Genomic DNA, 22,027 nt, shown 5'->3' on the forward strand with positions numbered 1-22,027 from the left:
CTAAACAGACCAAGGATTTCCAGACTAGTCAGGAGATTTACAAAAAGATCTATTGAAGTTCAGGTGCAGCTGGTACTGGCCTGAGAGTGTCCAGGCCTGAAAGTCATTGAGAGGTGTAATTGTTAATGGCCACTATGATAGGGGCAAAATGTAAGATAACCCCAGATGTGACAGGTTTTCAAAGTCCTCATGGGAGAAGCAAGGTATTATAAATAGTCATGTGCAATTTATACTTTCATAGAATGCTTAAACTACTTGTTACAGGAAAGTAGGGGAGGCAATCAGGGATCATGAAGGAAGTGGCTTCTTAAAGAGTTGCCATTTTAGGGTTTATAGGCCTGTAGCCATTAGAGAACTATGATGGATCTCAATACATGGTCTTGAGACCAGCAGCATCAGCAGATTCTCAAGCACCACCCTCGAACTACTGAATTTCAGAAAGTCTAGGAGTGGGCCCCAGTGATGAATGTTTTAACAAGGTGCATAGATGATTCCAGTGCACACTAAAGTTTGAGAACCATTGGTTTAAAACAAGCTTTAAATGCCCCTGAAAAACATAACAGAGTGTTTACAGACTATTAATGAATTCATGGAGGAAACTGAATTATTTCTATTATAACATAGTTCTTTTAAACATTTAAAGGTGTCTTAGATCTTCAAATTTATGGTTAAATGAAAGGAAGATTATTTGCCTTTACTTCTTTGGATTGCAGAGCATGCTGTCTTGATAAAGTACAGCGTCTCCAGAGTAGCTCAATTGTCCCAAGGATGTGGTAAGGATAAACGTAGAAACAAACAGAAAAATGCTCCATCTCAATATTAATCTAAGGAATACAAATTAAAATAATAATGGGATACCACTTTTCAACTAACTAACTGGCCAAGATCAAGCAGAATAATGTGCTTCATTGAGGAGGCTATGGGGGAAAATTTTTTTAAAAACACATTCCTAGTGGAAACACAAAGTACCATAATCTTTCTGGCAATACAAATCAGAAGCCTTAAAAATGCGTGAACCTTTGACTAAGCAATTCCACTTCTAGGAATATACCTTAGAAATAATTAATGATATGTGCAATGATGTATGTATAAAGATGCTAAGGTATATTTATAATTAAAAAATTTTAAATGATTTAAATTTCATCAGCAGAGGACTATGTAAAAGAAATGGCTCATATGGGATAGAACATAATAAAAATCAAGCTGTGCAAGATTTTTTTCAGTTTTTAAAAGGAAGATTTATTTAACAAGTTTCACTTAGTACAATACATCTAATGGAAATCACAATACAAGGAAAGATTTAAATCAAAGCCTCAGAATTTCATACAAACGACATGACCAAACTCCTAAAGTATTGGTATTACATCTTCAAAATTGTCCCAGAGCTTTTCTTTAAAAAAAAGTAAAAGTGTACACTCACGTGCCTTATAGGATATTAAACCAAAAAGCTAGAATTAACAAACATGCCAAATGTTTTCACTTTAAATCGTAGACACAGCTCCTATATTTGAGTTTTACAGAAAAGCATGTTTCTCAACATGCATCCAAAGTTTTCAATGTATTGTGGTATAAGAGCAACATTTAACATAAGTGAAATTGCTTTAACCTAAATACGCTTACTGCTTAGGTACACTCCTACAACATAACTAACTTGAGGAAAGCTGAAAGTTGTTTTAACAGTTATGGTCAATACTGAACTTTGTTATTACATCCTAGGTGAATGTTTCAATGTTCAAAATTACTGAGCTTGAAGTTTTGAAACAATCTTGACTTCCACTTTACAGTAAGCATGAATCACAAGCCTGTAATGCAAAACTGTTAAACTTAATTTTTCTTAAAAAAAAGAGGGAGGAAGAAAGAAGGGAGGGAGGGAGGGAGGGACAAAAGAAAAAGAAAGAAAGAAAAAGAAAGAAAGAAAGAAAGAAAGAAAGAAAGAAAGAAAGAAAGAAAGAAAGAGAGAGAGAAAAAGAAAGAAAGAGAAAAAAGAAAGAAAGAAAGAAAAAGAAAGAAAGGAAGAAAGAAAGAAAGAAAGAAAGAAAGAAAAAGAAAGAAAGAAAGAAAGAAAGAGAAAGAAAAAGAAAGAAAGGAAGGAAGGAAGGAAAAGAAAGAAAGAAAGAGGGAGGGGACAGGAGGGGAGGAAAAAAGGGAGGAAAGGAAAAGAAAAGGAAGCTAGCTGACCAAGAGTGATCAGAATCAATGATATTTCCCATTTACCAATCATACTGGATATGCCTGACATCATTCCCATTCTAGTCAACTCCCATAAATTCACGGCTGTTATTTCTGTTCCAGTTGTTTAGTACTCCTTCTCTGCCTAAGCGAGGTTTGACTGATAGTCACTGGAGTTCTCCTGCAGAACCTGATCATATCCACTCATACTACTCTGACCACCATAACCACCTCCGTAACCACCACTCAGCTGCTGACTAGCAGGACCTCCGTAACTAGACTGGTTGGATATGCCCATCCCTCCCATCATTTGGCTACCATAAGCACCGCCACTTGCCCCTGCTGTAGAATTCAAAAAGAGTTCTACGTAGCTGTGATCATAAGCTCCCCCACTTGTGCCTGCAGTAGAATTCAAGAAGAGCTCCACGTATCTGTGTTGCATGTTAGCTTTGTCTTTTGCCATAGCTGCCACAGCATCTTCATGAGTGGCAAATTCAACATCTGCCTCACCAGTAACTCTGCCATCAGGTCCGATTTCAATGTGTACTCTCATGGGGTTAAGAGGTGAGAAAAAATTGTAAATATCATTCTCAGTAGCTCTGTAAGGTAATCCCCTCATGTGTACACAGTGCCCTGTGGTGCTCTGAAAACTGGACCCACCATCTCCATATCTATGATCAGACATTCCTGAAAAACAGTAATTGAGGTCTCTTCCAAATCTATCGGACCCAAAGCCATACCCATCATTATAGCCACCATAGTCATCATAGCCTCCATACCCTCCACCATAGGCACCCCGCCTCATTCTTTCAAACCCAGCCCCTCTGCCAATGCTATTATACCCTCTGCCAGCCCCTGGCCTATCATAGGGACCCGGCCGCTGCATAGCCATGAGCTTTCGAGGGGGGTCGTAGTGGGTTCGGACTTCAGCTCGGCTACTCTTGAAGATTTCAATGTACCTGTGCCCTATTCTTTCCTTGTGTTTCTTTAAGGCCTTTTCAGCTATCTCCTGCGAGGCAAATTGCACAAAGGCCTCCCCTGTGCTCCGCCCCTGAAAGTCCACCGGCAGTGTCATCCCATTTGGCACAATTTCCAACCCTGAAAAGAACTGAACAATCTCTTCCTTGCTACAGCCAAATGGGAGTCCTCTAAGGCGGACGAAGCCATCATTGGCAGTATCAGGACTATTCGGGCCTGTATGCTTCAACACCCAATCCATTTCAACACTGTTGGACTTGAATACTTCAACATATCTGTGTCCCATGGTTTCTCGGTCCTTCTTCAAAGCCAGTTTCACTTCATCTTCAGACTCAAGTTCGACAAACGCTTCACCACTTGGTCTGCCTTCTCTGGTGTAGATGAAACGAATACCTGATGTGCCATTTTGGATTTTGCAATCGGAGAAGAAGCGCATCACTTCATCAGCTGAGCAGGACCAGGGCAGGCCCCTGACCTTCACCACGAACCCCTCCCTGCCTTCAGTGCTCAGCATCATGGTGGACTGTTGGGCTCTTGCTGGCAGGCTCGGTTCAATGTAATTTTGGTGTAGCTGAAAAAAATTTAAAATGTTCACAATACGGTAAGAGAAGAAAAGCAAACTATTAATAGAAAATTCATTTACATGGATAGCTTGTTTGTAAGACATTGGTATAAACAAAGAGACTTCACCAAATTTCTAACTCATTCATTCATTTAACAACTATTTATTTGATACTTATTATGTGCTGGATACCATTAATGGTGGCTATTTCTGGGTGGTAAGACTATGGGAGCTTTGTGTTTCAGAGAATGTTTTCTTTGGCCATTTCTCTATGTTCTAAGTTTTCCACACTGACCATATGTAAACACATAATCAGAAAAGATATACAAAAAATGGAAAGATATACAAAATGAATGGCAACAAAATCAGTGGAAGACCTCAACAAATAAAAGATGGCTATATCTGATTACATAAAAATGAAAACTTCATTACATCAAAAGTAAGATTAAACATAAAAGGCAAACAATACACTTGAGAAGATACCTACAACAAATACATTACTAACCTTATTAATAAAAAGCTCATAGAAATAACTAAAATCAGGGAAATATTAAGACCAAAGAGATAAATGGGAAAAAAGACATTATAGAGAATTCACACCTTCATTTTACATTATTCAGTTGCCAGGTCCAGTACTTGGCTCTGGCATACAAGGCTCAATAAGCCCATCTTTACTAAAGACAAAAAGGGCAAATAAACATGATCCCTGCTATGAATGAATTCTGTGCAGGGTGAAAGGGTGTTATAAAGCAGGGACTGGCTGGTCAATTCTATCAGCGTAGAATAAAAGGACTAACCAGCTCAGGGATCCACAAATTCTGAAAATTATGATGGAGCATAAAATAGAAGGAAGCAAGGCAAGAGATAAGGTTGGCTAGGTAGAGATTGATCCAGGAGGTCTTAGGAGACAGATAAAGGCTAAGGGCCTTTTAAGGGTTTTAAACAGAGGACTGAGGGGAGGGGAGAGAGGGGAGGAAAGTGAGAGAGGGAAGTGAAGGGAGGAAAGAGGAGGAGGAAAGTGAGGGGAGGAGTGTGAAGTAATCAGAACCTTTCAGAAAGATCACCATGGCAACAGTGTGGCACTCAAACAAAGAGGTTTGGGGTGACACTAACAAGAGCAGTTAGAACTCTGTCTCTTAAAGAGATGCTAAAGGGATTCACTTAAGGCAACAGAAGTTTAAAAAAAGGGGGAGGAAAGATATGATCTATGCATTCAAAACAGTGGATTCTGTGGGACTCGGTAACATTAAACACACGGGCAATACAGATGTGAAGATAAAGGAGAAGAGTCTGGGAAATGTTCAAACCTCATCAACCATCAGAAATACAAGTTAAAACCAGAATTAACTGCCATTTTTCGCCCATCAACATAGTGAAAGTTAAACAAGGAGGGTAAGTCGATACTGTTATTCAGGGTTCACAAAGTAATACACTCCAAGAGGAGTGAAAGTTGACACAGTATCTCTGGAAAGCAATTTGGAAATATGTATCATGCCTTTTGATACAGTAAATCCACTTCCAGTTATGTGCCCTAAGGAAATGATCTGAAATTCAGACAAAGATTTATGGAGCTATATATTCTTTGAAAGATATTTTATTAAGAAAGATAAAATATTACACACTTTAAAAATTATAAAAATATCTAATAACATGAGAAATTACTTATGCTATAATCTTAAGTGACCCAAGATCATAACTGTTTTATAATCCCAACTATGAAAAAGATATATGTTCACATATCCTTTGACCATGCCAGAATTCCTTCCAGGAACCTGGTCAACAGAAATATTCACAAATGTTCAGTGCTGCACTGTTAGTAACGGCAGAAAATTAGAAACCGAATTATCCATTAATAGTGGGATGGCTGAGTGAATTACACTTTATCCTTAAAACAGAATGCCATGCAGCTGTTTAAAAAAAATCTGCCTTGACCTAGGAAGATTTCCAAAATATACTAAATGAAGGAATATGTATAGCATGATCCCACTTATTCTAAAATATAAGCAGGCACAAATATATGTATGTAAATGCGTAGAAATTCTGGAAGGATATAAGTTGTTTTCTGAGAAAATGAGCACCGGAAGAGTGTAGTGGAATTTCACTTTTTACCCTATATACGTCTAAATAGTTTAATTTTTAAAAATCACTGTAATTGGAATTTTAAAAAATGTTAGAAAAGTACATGCATGGGGAATGTGTCACATTTTAATAGTGACTATTCTGGGTGGTAGGTTTACAGCTTTTTCAACTTTTTTCAATTTTTTGTGCATTCTTAATTTTCTATAGCGAGTAATCACTTTTATTTCAGCAAAAAAATAATAACACAAAACAAATTAAAATGTTTACTTTTCTGGGATTTGGTATAGCAAATTTGATTAAAATTTTCTAATTTTCTATGTGCATGGCTTATGTGACATGGTCTGGGAACACTGGGCCTCTTAGAGAGAAAGTACAAAGTATTAACTGCCCTAAAACTACACTGAGGATTCAAGTCAACATTCACTAATTGCCTACTATGTGCCTGGAACACTGCACGTGCAGTGATAACAGTCTTCCTATAGACCATCTTTAGGTCTAAGTGACATATTTACGCACTGGTTCTTTGCTTGCCTTATCTCTTGGGCAACCCATCCCATTTAATGTCCCTGCAGCCCTCTAGGCCTTAACGTCCCCTCTGTGGTGTCAGGGAGGTTCTGCTTCATCACTGTCTCCTGGGAAGGCCACGAGAACTCTGTTGCCTGAAGTAAGAACCAGGATTCCATTTGTGAGTTAAGAATTTGTGCATTTATGGGTGTGTTATATACAGACGTTTTACAGACCAAAATGCTGAGTAGTCATCTCCGAGTGATGAATTACGTGTATTTTTTTCATTTATAGCATACTGTTATTTTTCCAAAGTCTAAAATTGAACATGTAGATTCTTATAAGCAGAAAACTAAACGCTATTTAAATATTTAATTCAGTAAAAACATTCATTGGGCGCCTCGGTCATGCACGCAGCATTTGCCTAGATGTGACTCTACAGATCAAATTCGCTTGGTGCCTCCCCCTACACACACACAGACAGACAATCAGGCACTGGAGACTGGGTGCCTGAATGGAAGGACTAGCATTCAGGCCACTAGACTCAAGATCTGTTTTTACTAATCCTGGGACGTGGTTTTCAAATGCTTTTCAGCTTACGGTTTCTCTTAAGGGTCCTTTGAGACCCGCCCAGGCAGACAGATATACAAAAACACAGACACAGTCACGAGCGTCCACCATTTCCCCACCAGGCGCAGCAAAGGCGGCTTCCCGGCACTGAGATGGGGGGAGGGGGGAGGGGGTGCGGGGGAGGGGAAAGCAGGGAACGAAAAAGGCGGAGGCGGCCCGCGGACCCCGCTTTGGTCTGCATCGTCACCACCCCCGGGTCCCCGGTTCCCACCCACGCACCAACCTCTAACGATACCGGATAATTTTCCTCTTTCTTCCCTCAAACGGCTTATAGCGAGACGGTAGACGACGACCAGAACTACTTCTGCTCACGTAAGCGATTGGTCACGTGACGATCTACGTCATGTGAGATCTCGGTCACGTGAGCACAGCTCTGCTCTAACTTGGGATTGTTAAAGTGCCGCACTTCCTCCTGGTATGAAAATAGGGCGGGTCGATATGCAGGAAGAGAAAGAGTGGTTGGTGGCGGTGCGTCTTCGATGACTAGTCATTGGTCCGCCTCTGGGGATAACCGTCCCAGTTGCCGGAGAAACAATCAGCTCACGGCTTAATAACTCACCGGTGATTGGTGATGAGGACGAAAGCGGGTTCTGCGGTCCGCCTCTGCCTTTTTAGCCCTTAAGGTTAAATTCAAAAGCCCAGGTGACTCGTGGAAATCTGTGCTGCACGATGACAGCGACGATGATGCTGGTGAGCAGAGTCCAGCGTCTGGGCTGTGTGCTGGCCTTTTGCGTCCTGGCCCTGTTTCTCTGGGGGCTCCCCGGGGCCCCGGCCCTGGACAACGGCTTGGCGATGACCCCTACCATGGGCTGGCTGCACTGGGAACGCTTCATGTGCAACGTAAACTGCCAAGAAGAACCGGATTCCTGTATCAGGTATCAGAGATATTGGGTACCCTCTTCCCTTCGCTTTTCCGTGTATTTGTATGGCGGTGTTTGAAAGGATGGAGGGTCTCAGCGAGAAAATTTGAGCCTGAGGGAGAGCTCCCCTATCGTTGCTGTTTTTTTATCCCCAGTAAACTGCCTTGGATGGGGCCTAGTCCTAAATTTTCTCCATGGGACTCCTCTTGGGGTGGCAGTCCGGCCAGCTACCTCTGCTTTTCCACCTCTTTCTGCTTGATCACCCAGCTAAGGATTTTCTCCTCTTACCATTCAGTTCCTTTCAGACCCTTATTGAGAGCTGCTGCTCTGTCTCTGCCGGGTACTAGCAGTGAGGACAGCTGAGGTGAGTTGGAGAGACAGAAGACTAAGACGCTGTGCCATTTCTTCTCCTTTTGGGGTCACGGGTTCCTTGGCTGTAACTTGAGAGAATTTAGAGAAACCACGGAGTCTCTGAGATCTCCCCACCCCGTAGCCCTTGGGTGTGGCATCTGGTTGGAAAGTTGATGTGGAGGATCTTTTTGTGTGGAAGATGAGAGTCGAGGCTGGATAAGATAGGTACTGATCCTATCTGACCCACACATCCCTTATCTGTAAATTGGGAAAACAACTCTTACTTCAGGTAACTGACTCTGTAAAATAGTCCTTATCTCACACAGGTTGGCTTTCAATTAGATAACCCATTTAAAGGACAAATCACAGTGCAGTACCAGACCCCTCAATTAGGCATATAGAAGAAATGTTCTAAACCTGGAATCCATAGGAAAATTAATGCAAATATGCAAATATGAGTGTGTATGTTTTTCTGGAGAGAAGATCTTGAGCTTTGTTCAGATTCTCAGAGGGATCCATGATCTAGAAAAGGTTAAGAATCACCGATAGATATTGTTTAAAACATAATAAAGACACCCTTGGTGCAGAGGCCCCTCTATAAGCAGCGGTCATGGTACATCCCAGTGGCCCTAAGTTATTCCTATGAATGTCTTTACAGATGAAGTCAAGATGTTGGTGAAACATGACAGAATTAATTGGCTTTCTAAGTTTCAGACTAAATCCATCATGACCCTGGGGTAAATTAAGGCCATTACATATTTCTTTTTGTCTTTTCCTTTTGTCCTAAGTGGTGGTTGTCTTATTTTTGTATCTGACTATAAAATTAATGTGTGATCATGGCAAAAAAATGTAGATAGTAGAGTATAATGAAAATAAAGATTCCCCTCAATCCACCACCCAGAAATAATCATGGTTAAAATGTTAATATACAACCTTTCAGTTTTTTTGTATGTAAATAAAAACACAGATTTCTTTTTAAAGTGATTTTCAATAAAAATGAGATCACATTTGTATCGTGAGCAGTTAACAAGGAGACTGAAGTCTGCCTGCCTGGGTTCAAATTCTAGCCTATTATTTAGCCAGGTGATCTTGGGCAAACTAATTACCCTTTCTAAATTAGGGAGTGAGTGCCTGGTACAAATTAAGAGCTTCAGAAGTGCAGACTGTATATATATACCATAATTTATTTAAACAATCTCCTGTTGATAGCTATTCAGGCTCTTCAATTTTTCATTATTATGAACAAAGCTGTGCTAACCACCCTTGTACATCATCTGATTTTTTTCCTTAGAGTCTAATTCCTGGGTCCAAGGGTATGTTCATTTTGTTTCATGCCAAACTATCCTCCCCAAAAGTTTTACAAATGCACCTTCCCACCAAAAGTGTATGAAGAATTCCTATTTCCACCCCCCCCCACCCCCCCCCCACCCCCACACTGGCCAACACTGCATTTTTGTTGTTCTTTTAAAACTTTGCGGGCTTCCTAGGTGGCGCAGTGGTTAAGAATCCGCCTGCCAATGCAGAGGTCATGGGTTCGATCCCAGCTCCAGGAAGATCCCACATGCCACGGAGCAACTAAGCCCATGCACCACAACTATTGAGACTGCGCTTTAGAGCCTGTGAGCCACAACTATTGAGCCCGTGTGCTGCAACTCCTGAATACAGTGAATACAGTGAGAGTTTTTTGTTTGTTTTGTTTTGTTTTTTGCTACACTACACACTGGTTGGATCTTAGTTCCCCAGCCAGGAATCAAACCCAGACCCTCGGCAGTGAAAGCGCAGAGTCCTAACCACTGGACTGCCAGGGAATTCCCAATACAGTGGTTCTTGCTACACGTTGGTTTTGGTATTTATGTATCAAACATCAGGTTTTTCCTTTATGATTTCTGGCTCTGGCATCAGGCAGAGAAGGTTCTTTCCTACCTGAAGATAACATAGTCATGTATATTTTCTACTAGTATTTTTATGGGTTTTTTAAGTATTTAAATCTTTAATCCACCTGGACTTAATTCTCCTATAAGCAATACTACATTTAATATATACTAAATTTCATGGTATCAAATGGCTAGAAGGATCTCTTTCGGAATTTTCTCTTTGATTCCATCGATCCGTGTATTCTATTAAAAAGTCCTTTGGGGATTTGTTCAGGGTTTTATTAAATGTCTAGAAGTGTATAGGGAAAATTAGCTTTTTTTTTAAGTATTGAGTTTTCCTATTCAAGAGCAAAATAATGTCTCTCCATTTGTTCAACTAATTTGGGAACATCATAGTTTTATTCAGATGAGCCCTGCACGTAATTTTAACATTACCTCTAGATATTTTAGGTTTTGTCTGTTGCTTTTTTAGTTCCTTTTGTGAATGCTGTCTTTTTTTCCGAATAGGTTATTGTTGATATCTAAAGAAGCTGTTGATTGTTAACTATGTAGTTTTACTTTACTGAGCTGTCTTCTTACTTCTAATAGCCTTTTCAGTTTCATGTATTTCTCATTCCTCTTTTAACTGTTTGGGGTTCTTAGGGTAGAGGGGGAAGGAGTGAGAAGAAAAAGGACCCAGTCCATTTTACCTTGCATTGGTTGTGATTACTACCAAATTATTACTGGGTTGAGAAATAAATTGCAAAACCCCAAGATGCCTAACAAACAGAAGTACCCAAGCATTTGTTTAATGAATTGTAATAATTCTTGGAATTTCTCTTTCAGTGAGAAGCTCTTCCTGCAGATAGCTGAGATCATGGCCTCAGATGGCTGGAAGGATGTAGGCTATGAGTACCTCTGCATTGATGACTGTTGGATGGCTCCTGAAAGAGATTCAGAAGGCAGACTTCAGGCAGACCCTAAACGTTTTCCTGGTGGGATCCGCCGCCTAGCTAATTATGTGAGTTTATAGATAATTCTCTTTTTCATTCAGGAGACTATAAGCACTTCTGTACCCAAGCTTGCTCAGAAACACTTAGAAAGTAAAATATCTGCTGTTATCTAAACAATGAATTGTAAAGCTTATCAGGTGGAATTTTCATCCCATCAGCAGATCTGTGTTTTGCAATAGTTCTTGAGGCCCATCTTGGAGAAGTTCTCCTTTTGCTGAAACTGCTGAATTCTCTAGGAGGAAAAAGGAACTTGTTTCTTGACATGTGTGCATATGTTTCCATATAAGCTTTGAGCAGCTATCACAATTGTACTATAAACTAGAATTTTAGAAGCTAGAAGGAATATATTCTGGAGATCGTTGAAGAGTGATAGAGCTGGACACTAGTTAAAGGCAATAAAGACAGATACTGAGTACAATTCAGTAATGTTGCAATAAGAGGAGACATCAGGAGGAGGAGAATTCTTGCTAAAGGCAGGCCAAGGACTTAGACGTCAAGGGTGATACATAAGGAATTTGATCAGATAGCAAATGATGACTTCGCAGGATTCTTGCTAAAACTAGACACGGAAGGCCAAGGTAGAGGCCTACGTGAGAAGGGGGTTCAGAGGGGCCTAAGGTTTGGTCAAGGAAAGAGTCCTTCTCCAGATAAATCTATCATTGCCCTGAAAAGGTAACTTTTAAGATCCTATCAGAGGAAGATTAGAGCAACTGACAGCTCTCCCTTCAGTTCTATGCTATAGTTACATGTATAGTTTGAACTCAGCAGAATTGGAGACTTTGCTCTTTATCTTCCAACATACTCATCTGGATAGTTTTGGGAGTTTTGGGGTGGGGGGAAAGCCCCCCAGTACCTGGTGAAGTGCACTGGTCTCTGCCTCCAGCCTGGAGTGGTTCTCTCTACTTCATGATTGCCCTTCTACTGAGGTGACTCTTTTCTCTCATTTCAGGTCCATAGCAAAGGACTGAAGCTAGGGATTTATGCAGATGTCGGAAATAAAACCTGTGCAGGCTTCCCTGGGAGTTTTGGATATTATGACATTGATGCCAAGACCTTTGCTGACTGGGGAGTAGATCTACTAAAATTTGATGGTTGTTACTGTGACAGTATAAAACATTTGGCAGATGGTATGTTTCATTCAAAAGATTTAGCCATGAGCAAAGGGCAGAACTTTGAGGCCAACGCAGCTTAGCATCCAAAGAACTAATCCTCACATTGGAAATACCCAGTTACAATACTGGAAATAATTATTCTCAATGTGCCAGAGCTCCTGCCTTTCTCTTCTTTCAGTTTGTCCATGCATTTATTCACTCATGCATGTAAAATCCATGTGTGCTACCACAGCTAATACCATACACTTTTAATTCAAGACGGCTCTGAGTTAATTACAAAGTGATTGTAACTCTCTGTCCATCACTTGATAAAGCATCCAGAATGTCAAACAGTCACAGAGAGAGGAGCATCTTCATTCCTGCCTCTCCTCAGTATATGTACCATCCTGCACTATCTCCTCAGAACAGTCCCAGCAGTCTGTGCAGTACTACGCACAGTGTAAGCACAGAGCAGTCACCTGTCTCTGCTGCTGGTTTAAAATATAAATATGGCCCTTCCAGGCAACCTCTTTTAAAAATATACAGCCCCAGCTGGAAATTCCCTTCTTTCCCTTATTTTACACATTGTTTTCTCATACAGGTTATAAGCACATGTCCTTGGCCCTGAACAGGACTGGCAGAAGCATTGTGTACTCCTGTGAGTGGCCCCTTTATATGTGGCCCGTTTTTAAGGTGAGCTAGTGAGCCCAGAATATAATAGAGCCTTGCTGATGGATTTTTAGAACTCAAGAACAAAGGAGACAAAGGTCCCTGTCAAAGTCCAACCTTACTTAACAGTCTCATCCTACCATCTCTCCCAGGATCCACCCACTTCTCACCATCCCCACTGCTATAATTGGAGACTAAGCTACCATCAGTTGGGAAGCCAGTCGTCTTTGATTCTTCCTTTTGTCTCATGGTTCACAACCTATCCACCAGCAATCCTCTTAGTGCTATCTACAAAATATATCTGAATCAGCCCACTTCAGTCTTTACCATGTTAACCTATTCAGTTTCCTTCTAAGAGCTTAGCACTATATGGAATTATTTGTTGATTTGCCTGTTGTCTGTCTCCTCCATTAGAATGTAAGCTCCAGGAGGGCAGGGACCTTGTCTGACTTTATCACTGTATCCCTACCATATGGTAAGTGTTGAATTATTATTTATGGAATGAATCCCTGTCATCTCCTAATCGCTGCAAAATTCTCTCACCTCTTGCTTAACATCTTAAACCTCAGATATCCCACCTGCCTATCTACAAACTTTTATTCATTCCTTTAACAAAGTATATGCCTAGGATTCAAATTGCCTTATCATATGCTTGCTGAGTCCTGTGTAATTTGCAGCTTTTACTTATTAAGATCATTTTAGTTATTTTTTTATCGAAGTATAGTTGATTTACAGTATTATATTAGGAGATCATATTTATTTCTGATTATAAAAGTAATACGTGTTCATTTTGGAAAAGTTTGAAAATACAGTAGAGTGTGAAAAAAATTAAAATCCTCCATAATCCCAATACAGTAGTCCAGGCATCCATGGTTTTGCTTTTCAGAGTTTCAGTTACCCATGATCAACCGAAGTCTGAAAATATTAAATGGAAAATTCCAGAAATAAACAATTCATAAGTTTTAAATTGCATACCATTCCGTGTAGCGTGATAAAATCTCGCACCATCCCACTCCATCCCACCTGGGACATCCTTTTATCCAGCATATGTACACCATCCCACTCCATCCTACCTGGGACATCCTTTTATCCAGCATATGTACACCATCCCACTCCATCCCACCTGGGACATCCTTTTATCCAGCATGTGTACACTACCCACGCATTAGTACCTGAATAGGAAAAAACATAGTGAGTTTGGTACTATCTGTGGTTTCAGGCATCCACTGGGAGTCTTGGAATGTATCTCCCATAGATAAGGGGGGACTACTGTACCTAGTTACCGTTTGGTAAATTTCCAGTAAAAACAGTGTTAGAGCCATTTTAAGTGAGATTTTAAGTTATACAGCCTACTTCTGAATCAAACTTCTTACAGTGAAATTCCATTATAATAAGGATTAGCTCTCCTCATGGAGACCTTTAATCTGTAAAGAGCCTACGAGATACAGTATTTCAAAGAGCAAACATTTTGCAACAGGATAGCTTCATGATTTGTCAAACAGCTTAAGAGTTTTGTTATTTTTATAACATCGGCATTTAGTTATTGTTACTCATTTTGTACTGAATAAATCTGTTCATAATAAAAAAAGAGGCTACGAGAGCCTTTTTTTTAAACATGATTTTTTTCGTATCAAGAATGTTAGTAGAAAGGAAACAGAAGTTATCTCTGTTTTCACAGCCCAATTACACAGAAATCCGAGAGTACTGCAATCACTGGAGAAATTTTGCTGATATTTATGATTCTTGGCAAAGTATAAGGAATATCTTGGACTGGACATCGTTTAACCAGGAGAGAATTGTTCCTGTCGCAGGACCAGGAGGTTGGAATGATCCAGATATGGTAAGAACCTGAGCCCTCCTGTTCAAGCCCCTGCAGTGAACCTGTTTCCTACTTGACACTCAAGATAAATCAAAAGAGAGAAGTTCCTGGAAGCAGGCTTTATGTGAGAGTACTCAGAGCAGGGTACCCTGGAAGGTGACTAGTCCGTCTAGACAACTTGAAGAATGTTTTGTCTTATCTCACTTGAACTCTTACTTCATTCTTTGTCCCAGTTGGTGATTGGCAACTTTGGCCTCAGCCGGGATCAGCAAATAACTCAGATGGCCCTCTGGGCTATCATGGCAGCTCCATTACTCATGTCCAATGACCTCCGACACATCAGCCCTGAAGCCAAAGCCCTTCTTCAGGATAAGGATGTGATTGCCATCAACCAGGACCCCTTGGGCAAGCAGGGGTACCGGCTTAGAAAGGTATAGTAAATAATGTTTTATGGGAGAATGGGAATTGGCCAGGAACATCTTCTCCTGCCTTCTAGTTTACAATTCATCCAAATGTTTATTTGGGGTGTGTATTTTAAGATGGTTTAATACTCAAGTACCAAGTTTGGCTTAGGCCTAAGTCTGTTACATTGGAGGATATGCACTGATCTTTTGAGAATGTATTTTTTAATTTTTTTTATTTTTTACAATAAACTGCATATATTTAGAGTGTACAATTTGTTATATTTTTTAATCTTGATATCATAGTCAGTAATGAGGCTCCTTTGTGATAATTTTTCCTGGAAGTGCTCAATAGTTCTGATTATAAGACAATGCCACAACTAACAAGGCAGCTTATTGCTAGTTACCAAGTCATCACAACTATTTTCTTGGCTTACTTTTCAGGAGGACAACTTCGAGGTGTGGGAACGCCCTCTCTTCAACTTAGCCTGGGCTGTGGCCATGGTAAACCTGCAGGAGATCGGTGGACCTCGTTCTTACACCATCTCTGTTACTTCCCTGGGTCAAGGACTGGCATGTAACCCTGACTGCCTGATCACACAGCTCCTCCCTGTGAAGAGGAAGCTTGGGTTTTATGAATGGACTTCAAGTCTAAAAACTCAAATAAATCCCACAGGCACTGTTTTGCTTAGGCTAGAAAGAGCAAGCTAGACTGCATTAGAAAGCTTCCTTTAAAATGTATTATTTTGTTGCCAAACTTATTACCACACTTTTGTCCACCTTCAGCTGTTCTTCCTTCCTTGAGTAAGTTTCCACACTTGAGCTTTTTGATTACTACTTCTAAAGCTATTTGGAAAACATTTTGGGGAAGAGTCTTTGAACCTAATGTAAATTGCTAAGAAATAGTAGCTTAATAATAAATAATTTATAGACATATCTCATTTCATTGCATTTCACAAATACTGCAGGGTTTTTTGTTTCTTTTACAAGTTTAAGGTTTGTGGCAACCCCGCATCTATCAGAATTCTATCAGCCCTATTGTTCCTACAGCATTTGCTCACTTCATGTCTCTGCATCACATTTTGATAATTCCTGCAACATTTCAAACTTTCATTATTATTATATTTATCATGTGGATCATGATGTTACTACTGCAAAAAAAAATTGATTCACTGAAGGCTTGCTTGATGGTTAACAATAAAGGATTTTTGTTTTGTTTTTGATGGGATCTTCCCGAACCAGGGATCAAACCCGTGTGCCGTGCATTGGCAGGTGGATTCTTAACCACTGCACCAGGGAAGTCCCAGCAATAAAGTATTTTTAAATTAAGGTGCGTACTTTGCTTTTTTAGACATAATGCTATTGCAAACTTTAATAGATTACAATATAGTGTGAACATAAGTTTTTTTTTTCTCTGAACTTTTATTGTTTTTTTTTTGAGGTACACCAAGTTCAATCATCTGTATTTATACACATGTTCGTGTATTCCCTCCCTCCCTCGACTCCCAGAACATAAGTTTTATATGCACTGGAAAACCAAAAAATTGGTGACTACCGTTATTGGAGCCAAATCCACAATATCTGTTTCCTGTATCAGAACTGTGTGCCAGGCACTATTCTAGATGCATAAGGTGTAATGACTCATTTTTATCCTCACAACAACTCTGATGGAGGTACTTACTCACTGTAAATTACAGCCAGGATTTAAACCCAGGCTTTTTTAACCTGTACACTGCCACATACTGAGGTATTGATACTTGGATGGCACTAATTATAATCGTAGCCTAAAGGGAAGATAAAAAGAACTTCCTTTCCTCAGTTGAAAGGCAAAAAAAAAATACCCCAGCAGGAATAACCTCATAAACGGATGATTTAGAGGCAACCCAACAGACCACATTACTGAATTTTTATGGAAGAGTCTTGTCAAGAAACACCCCACCACCTAGGTTTCCAAATCCTGGTTGTTTGCAGTCTGGATCCAACAAATGCAATAGGCTTACTTTCACCAACAATAGTTGATACATTGTGACCTAAAAATACCAAACCAAGCCAGAAGACCCCCTCCACTTTGAGATGAACTGCCTTATCTCTCTGAGCTCCCATGATGAGGCAATGAACTTCAAACTGGGGTATGGAAGAACAAGCCCTTAAGGGAATTTCCAGATACTCCAATTCCTTTTCCTCCAGTTGGTTATTTACCAGGAGGGCCAACCTGCAGTCAATGCTTCAGGCCTGCTCCTTCCCCACCCCCTTTACTATCACCCTCCTCCCACATAAGCAAAAAAGGGTATTCACCTCACCCCATCCGAAATGTAGGACAGTACAAAAGCTAACGGCACAAAAGGCCTGCTCAAAATACAAAATGCGTGTTGTAACAATTCCTTTGCCTGTCAGGTGATTACCAATTATTTTCAATAAAATTGGAGGACTGTCAATTAATAAAAATTAGAATTGGTAAATCCAGATTTAATTCACGCACAGAAACTAACTTGGAAGACAGCTGTCTCACTGAAATGTGCTTCCAGTCACCAAAATGCGTAGCTTATTTGCTTCACATCCAGAGTTGTGCTGCACAAGAATGAAGCATACAGTAGCATACAGAGAGGATTCCAAGTGTTAGGCATTTTACAAAATGGATAGATATCCCCCCTAGATTCCATTGGGGAGTTTAATTCCCTAGAAATTCTATCCTTTGCAATTATTTCAACATGGTAAAAATAATTTCTATCTACTTTAAAATTTGAGGAAGTATATAAAAATGTTTATGGGATATGAGAATAAGTCTAATGACATATATAATACAGTATGCTGTGCCTAGAGAACCATGTTGAAATTCCTCATTCAGTGACTTTAGTAGTAAACATTATGTGAGACAAATTATTTTACTCCTGGTTAACCTCATATTCACTATAGATATCCATAATTGTTACTGATCTCATTCTATTAGCCCTGAGTTTCAGGTCTCTACTTACACCCCATGATAACCAATAACAGCCTTTGCTTTTTAACAACAAAAGGAATCCCGTGAAGTCCCAAGTGATTAAAGTGCCAAACTGAACCATCATACCATCTGATGTTGAGTTCAACCAGTCAAATTCAACTCCCAATGAGTTAAGTACCCAGAACCATTGAGCATAAATTTCCCAAGGAGAATTTTATTGACACTGGTTTATTTCCCTTCAAAAAAAAAAAAAAACCAACTGAAACTAAATAAAGCAAACAATCTCAAATTTTTATTGTCTTCATAATAAAACAATATATGAAGCTCAGAACTGGATCACTTGGCCCTGTAACAGAACAAAAAAAAAAGGGTGAGCTTTTGTATTTTGCAAAGAACTTTAAAGGGATCACCATCCTTTACTGAGGCCAGTCTTATTCTACCCCTTCCTACTCATGTCAAAACCAACACCAAAATACTTTGATCTAGTTTAGCTATTTTGAGAGGACTGCCCCTGATCTTGATGCCACAAAAATGAGTAGGCAGAAATGTTCACCTGTCTCAACATAATAAAGCCATATAGAAAAGACTGCACCTTCCACTCTATAATTATATACCTTTCTCTTCTTGTCTCCTCCCAGCTCAAAATGCTTGCATCTCTTAATAGCCAGCATTCTCTTAGATCTGCAGTTGGGCTCAACACATTCAAGCCTCAGCACAATCTTCTTTGTAGTTTTAGCCTGGGAAAAAAAATTAAGTCAAAGCCTTCATAAATCACCACAGAAAATCTTTCTTCAAAAATATGACTATGTCAGGTCAAGTACTACTTAAAGGAAAGCTTTGCAAAGTTTAAGAGTTTTGACAATGTGTCTGTTAGCTATAGGGGGAAAACAGAAATGTGAAAATCAGTGTATTTAAGAGAAAATGGTGGCAGATTATCTAGTTGATATCAAGTTCTCCATTCATATCAAACATCCCAGAGGGCTTCTTATCAAATAGGCACTCATCACACCACCCTGGCCTTTCAGCCCTACATAGGTTAAATATTCCACACACCCAAAAATGGGTGAACTGAGTCCATGCAACTATGAAATAAACACAACTTTCGCAACCCATTTAAATAGTTATTAAGTATTACTTAAGATCTATTCTCTGGAGACTAACAATTACATCTAGATTTTATGTGCATTCAACTGTATTATTTAACTCAAAGTACACTCCCCACAAATACTCAACTTTTAAAGCCTGCTCCTATAATCGGAATTCTATTGCTGCTAGTTTGCAGTTCTCAAAAGAGAAAAAACCTAGGTACAATGTCCTCATCTCCTAAACAAGTTACCCAAATGTGAAAAGGCATTTTACCACCTTGAGATCAAACCATTTATTGCACCTACGTGAACACTAATCATTCCTGAATACTTTCTGGAACCAGGCTAAATGAGGACCTAAGTGCCAAAAGACATGCTATGTTCACGGGAAGGCTATGCTCCAAGCACTGTGTACTTTAGGGGGTAGACAAATCACCTGGGGTAGAACAGAAACTCATAAATTCAGCCTGAGAACAACATGGAATTCAGGAAACCAGTGGAAGACCTAAATGGCTATTTTAAAGAGCTTTAAGACTTTGTGAGATAGGTAGCAGACTGACTGCAGGCTTCTGAACTGAACTGAACTAAGCAAAACATGAGAACAATTCTTACAGCAAGCAAGCTAAGGATTCATTAGGACATGACAACAGGTAAAGAACAGGGCAAAGGAAAGGATTTACGGGTGTACTCAAACATGAGTCCTTAGGAAGGCAGGGCACAGTCCTAATGTTTGCCCCTTCAAAAAGAGGACAAAAAACATAAAACACTGAGGCAGTGCAGTATTGTAGACTGGAGTCAGACCTGGACTGCACTCCCAGCTCCACTACCTACTAGACCGATGTCTCTGCAGGTAACTGAGATAACTTCACTGAAACTATGAAAACACATACCTGTAACTGCAGAGGTGTGTGGGCTAAAAACAAATGCAAAGTCTCTACCACAGTAAGTGAGAAGCATATTAAACAGTAATTACTACAAACCTTTTTCCGGAAAATCGGCTTAGTCTGCCCACCATAGCCACTCTGCTTCCTGTCATAACGCCGCTTTCCTGGGAGAATGAAAGTTATTTGTCAGGGTTTATCAAACATAACAAATCACAACAGACACGTGGAAAAGTCTTCTCACCGATTTTATCTTGAGCTTTCCAGCAGAAATATCAATGCCCAAGTCGGTAAGGGAGCGGGAACTGGGCTCATATATTCTATTACTACACAAACGCCGCATTAAAACCAAATCACGTACAGACCATCTTACCCTGGGCATACAGAGAATCCTTGCCCTTCTTGTACTGTGTCACTTTGTGGGGTTGGTGTTTGCCACACTTCTTACAGAAAGTCCGGCGGGTTTTAGGAACGTTCACCTAGTAAATAAACCATTCAGAATGTGCAGCGTTATCAGAAAATCGGCACAACACCCGACCTGACACAGCTGAAGCTAAGGCATCCCACGAGAACTCGACTCTCAAACTCCTCGCTAACACACAACTCTGACTTAGAAGGTGGTCCAGCCCCATGTGTTTCAAGTACAGCGGCCTCCGCCGAGTCCCAAACTAAAACGAGAACATAGTCACTCTACCGCTGGCTAAGTCTACCTCTTTGATCCCATCACTTCAATTCCTGGGCCCGAATCCCGGTCCCTTTGGGCTCGATCCCGGCAACATTGGGTTTCTTTGGTTTAATGAGTCCACGCAGGAGCCTGGACGCATCCCGGGACGGCACCATCAACCGGGAGGGAAAGATTAAACTGGATGTTGCCGGCCCCCACCACAAGATCCTACCATGTTTGCGAGAGCGCTATCGGCACGGAAAGAAAGAGACCAGGCCGGAAACGGAAGTATATAGGAGGTTTCTGGTCGCGCTTCCTCATGGGAGTCGGTGGGAACGACCATAGAGTTTAAGGCTCTGTGCGCGGCGCCCTCTGGCGACCAAGAGGACTCAATTCAGAGCCTCGGGCGCGAGCTTAAGGAAGGGCTCCGGCTGAGGCTGATCCACTCTCTTCAACTTCCTCCCGCCCCCCTCCGGCTTTGCAATTTTTCCTCACCTCATCAGTTTTGGCCGATACTGCTGCGTAGCAACGTTAAGTGAAGGAAGCAGAGCTTTTTTCAGACCCTCTGGCCTCTGTATGCCTATCCCCGAGGGAAGCCAGGACTGGGGTCAAGTGGACGAGCCCTCCTCCTCCATGTCCCATTCCTGTTCCGCTTCAGAGACGCTGGGAACAACATCCATCACAGTGAACTGCTGGTTCACTGAAGGCTTGGAGGGAGCCAGTGTTCTAGTTCATCTATCACATGGCTAGTTGTTGCATTCAACGGATGTTTCTTGAATGCCTTTTCTGTGTTGGGCACTGTTCTAGGGGAGGAACACAGTAATCAAAGAATCAATGTCATAATTGTATAATTACAGACTAAATACTTTTTAAGAAAGGAACAAATGCTGGGCATTAAACAGCCCCCTTTTGTTGGGAGAGCAAGTTGGCAGCCCCCCTAGGTTCTGAAAACTGAGGATGAAATTGTTCAGCTCCAACAATAGCAATAACGAGGCCAAAAGATAGAAAGTATCCTGCATTTCTTTGCTTCCCTGCATACCTGGCAGAAGGCATGTGCTAAGTTTCAAGAGGGTGCAGCAGAGAAAGAATGCAGGGTACTGAGCATTTTAAATGAACTGTCCCATAAAATTGTCACAGTAATTGTAGGAGGTAGGTGATACTATTATTCCCATTTTACAGATGAGGAAACCGAAGCCATAGGGTGTTGAACGATTTGCCTAATGCTGACAGTATTTAGTGGAGTCAGGATACAAACATGGTTGATCTGACTCCAGAGCTTGGATTCCTTTACCATTGTATAATATGACTGTTGTGGCCTGGTAATTATAATCGCTAACAATTATTGAACACTTATCATAGGCCAGATATTTTCCTAACTACCTTACATACTACCTCTTTTAATCCCAACGTCCCAGGTGGTATGTACCTTTATTAGTATTTAACAGGTGAGAAAACTGAGGGACAAGAGGCATTAAAT

The 22,027-nt window shown here is 40.5% G+C and overlaps 3 protein-coding genes across 5 annotated transcripts; 1 reads left to right on the forward strand and 2 right to left on the reverse strand.

Moving 5' to 3' along the window:
* Positions 1-1,223: 1,223 nt before the first annotated feature.
* On the reverse strand, positions 1,224-7,251 carry HNRNPH2 (heterogeneous nuclear ribonucleoprotein H2). 2 transcript variants are annotated; one of them, XM_057719143.1, is made up of 2 exons: positions 7,146-7,251; positions 1,224-3,718 (listed from the first exon to the last, which is right to left on the reverse strand). In XM_057719143.1, the coding sequence occupies exon 2, from the start codon at positions 3,662-3,664 to the stop codon at positions 2,315-2,317; it is 1,350 nt and encodes a 449-aa protein (XP_057575126.1). In that variant the 5' UTR covers positions 3,665-3,718; positions 7,146-7,251; the 3' UTR covers positions 1,224-2,314. The 2 variants fall into 2 exon arrangements, with proteins under 2 accessions (XP_057575126.1, XP_057575127.1); XM_057719144.1 differs by having other exon boundaries at positions 7,158-7,244.
* Positions 7,252-7,386: 135 nt separating this feature from the next.
* Positions 7,387-16,281, forward strand: GLA (galactosidase alpha). 2 transcript variants are annotated; one of them, XM_057719424.1, is made up of 7 exons: positions 7,387-7,797; positions 10,833-11,007; positions 11,949-12,126; positions 12,692-12,783; positions 14,438-14,599; positions 14,812-15,009; positions 15,424-16,281. In XM_057719424.1, the coding sequence occupies exons 1-7, from the start codon at positions 7,592-7,594 to the stop codon at positions 15,688-15,690; spliced, it is 1,278 nt and encodes a 425-aa protein (XP_057575407.1). In that variant the 5' UTR covers positions 7,387-7,591; the 3' UTR covers positions 15,691-16,281. The 2 variants fall into 2 exon arrangements, with proteins under 2 accessions (XP_057575407.1, XP_057575408.1); XM_057719425.1 differs by lacking the exon at positions 7,387-7,797 and adding an exon at positions 8,081-8,146.
* A 1,915-nt stretch (positions 16,282-18,196) lies between these two features.
* Positions 18,197-20,893, reverse strand: RPL36A (ribosomal protein L36a). The gene is made up of 5 exons (XM_057718315.1): positions 20,783-20,893; positions 20,260-20,365; positions 19,986-20,053; positions 18,535-18,657; positions 18,197-18,266 (listed from the first exon to the last, which is right to left on the reverse strand). The coding sequence occupies exons 1-5, from the start codon at positions 20,891-20,893 to the stop codon at positions 18,246-18,248; spliced, it is 429 nt and encodes a 142-aa protein (XP_057574298.1). The 3' UTR covers positions 18,197-18,245.
* Between the last annotated feature and the right edge of the window lie 1,134 nt (positions 20,894-22,027).

The sequence above is a fragment of the Hippopotamus amphibius genome, chromosome X (assembly GCF_030028045.1).
Source record: "Hippopotamus amphibius kiboko isolate mHipAmp2 chromosome X, mHipAmp2.hap2, whole genome shotgun sequence".
Taxonomy (NCBI): domain Eukaryota; kingdom Metazoa; phylum Chordata; class Mammalia; order Artiodactyla; family Hippopotamidae; genus Hippopotamus; species Hippopotamus amphibius.

Coding starts and splice junctions, on each gene's coding strand:
- HNRNPH2 (XM_057719143.1), bottom strand. CDS start 3,664: ATGATGCTGAGCACTGAAGGCAGGGAGGGGTTCGTGGTGAAGGTCAGG.
- GLA (XM_057719424.1), top strand. CDS start 7,592: ATGACAGCGACGATGATGCTGGTGAGCAGAGTCCAGCGTCTGGGCTGT. Junction 12,127..12,691: donor TATAAAACATTTGGCAGATG/GTATGTTTCATT, acceptor TTTCTCATACAG/GTTATAAGCACATGTCCTTG. Junction 15,010..15,423: donor AGGGGTACCGGCTTAGAAAG/GTATAGTAAATA, acceptor CTTACTTTTCAG/GAGGACAACTTCGAGGTGTG.
- RPL36A (XM_057718315.1), bottom strand. CDS start 20,893: ATGGTCGTTCCCACCGACTCCCATGAGGAAGCGCGACCAGAAACCTCC. Junction 18,658..19,985: donor AGCCGATTTTCCGGAAAAAG/GTTTGTAGTAAT, acceptor TTTTTTTCCCAG/GCTAAAACTACAAAGAAGAT. Junction 18,267..18,534: donor GAGGAGACAAGAAGAGAAAG/GTATATAATTAT, acceptor GTTCTGTTACAG/GGCCAAGTGATCCAGTTCTG.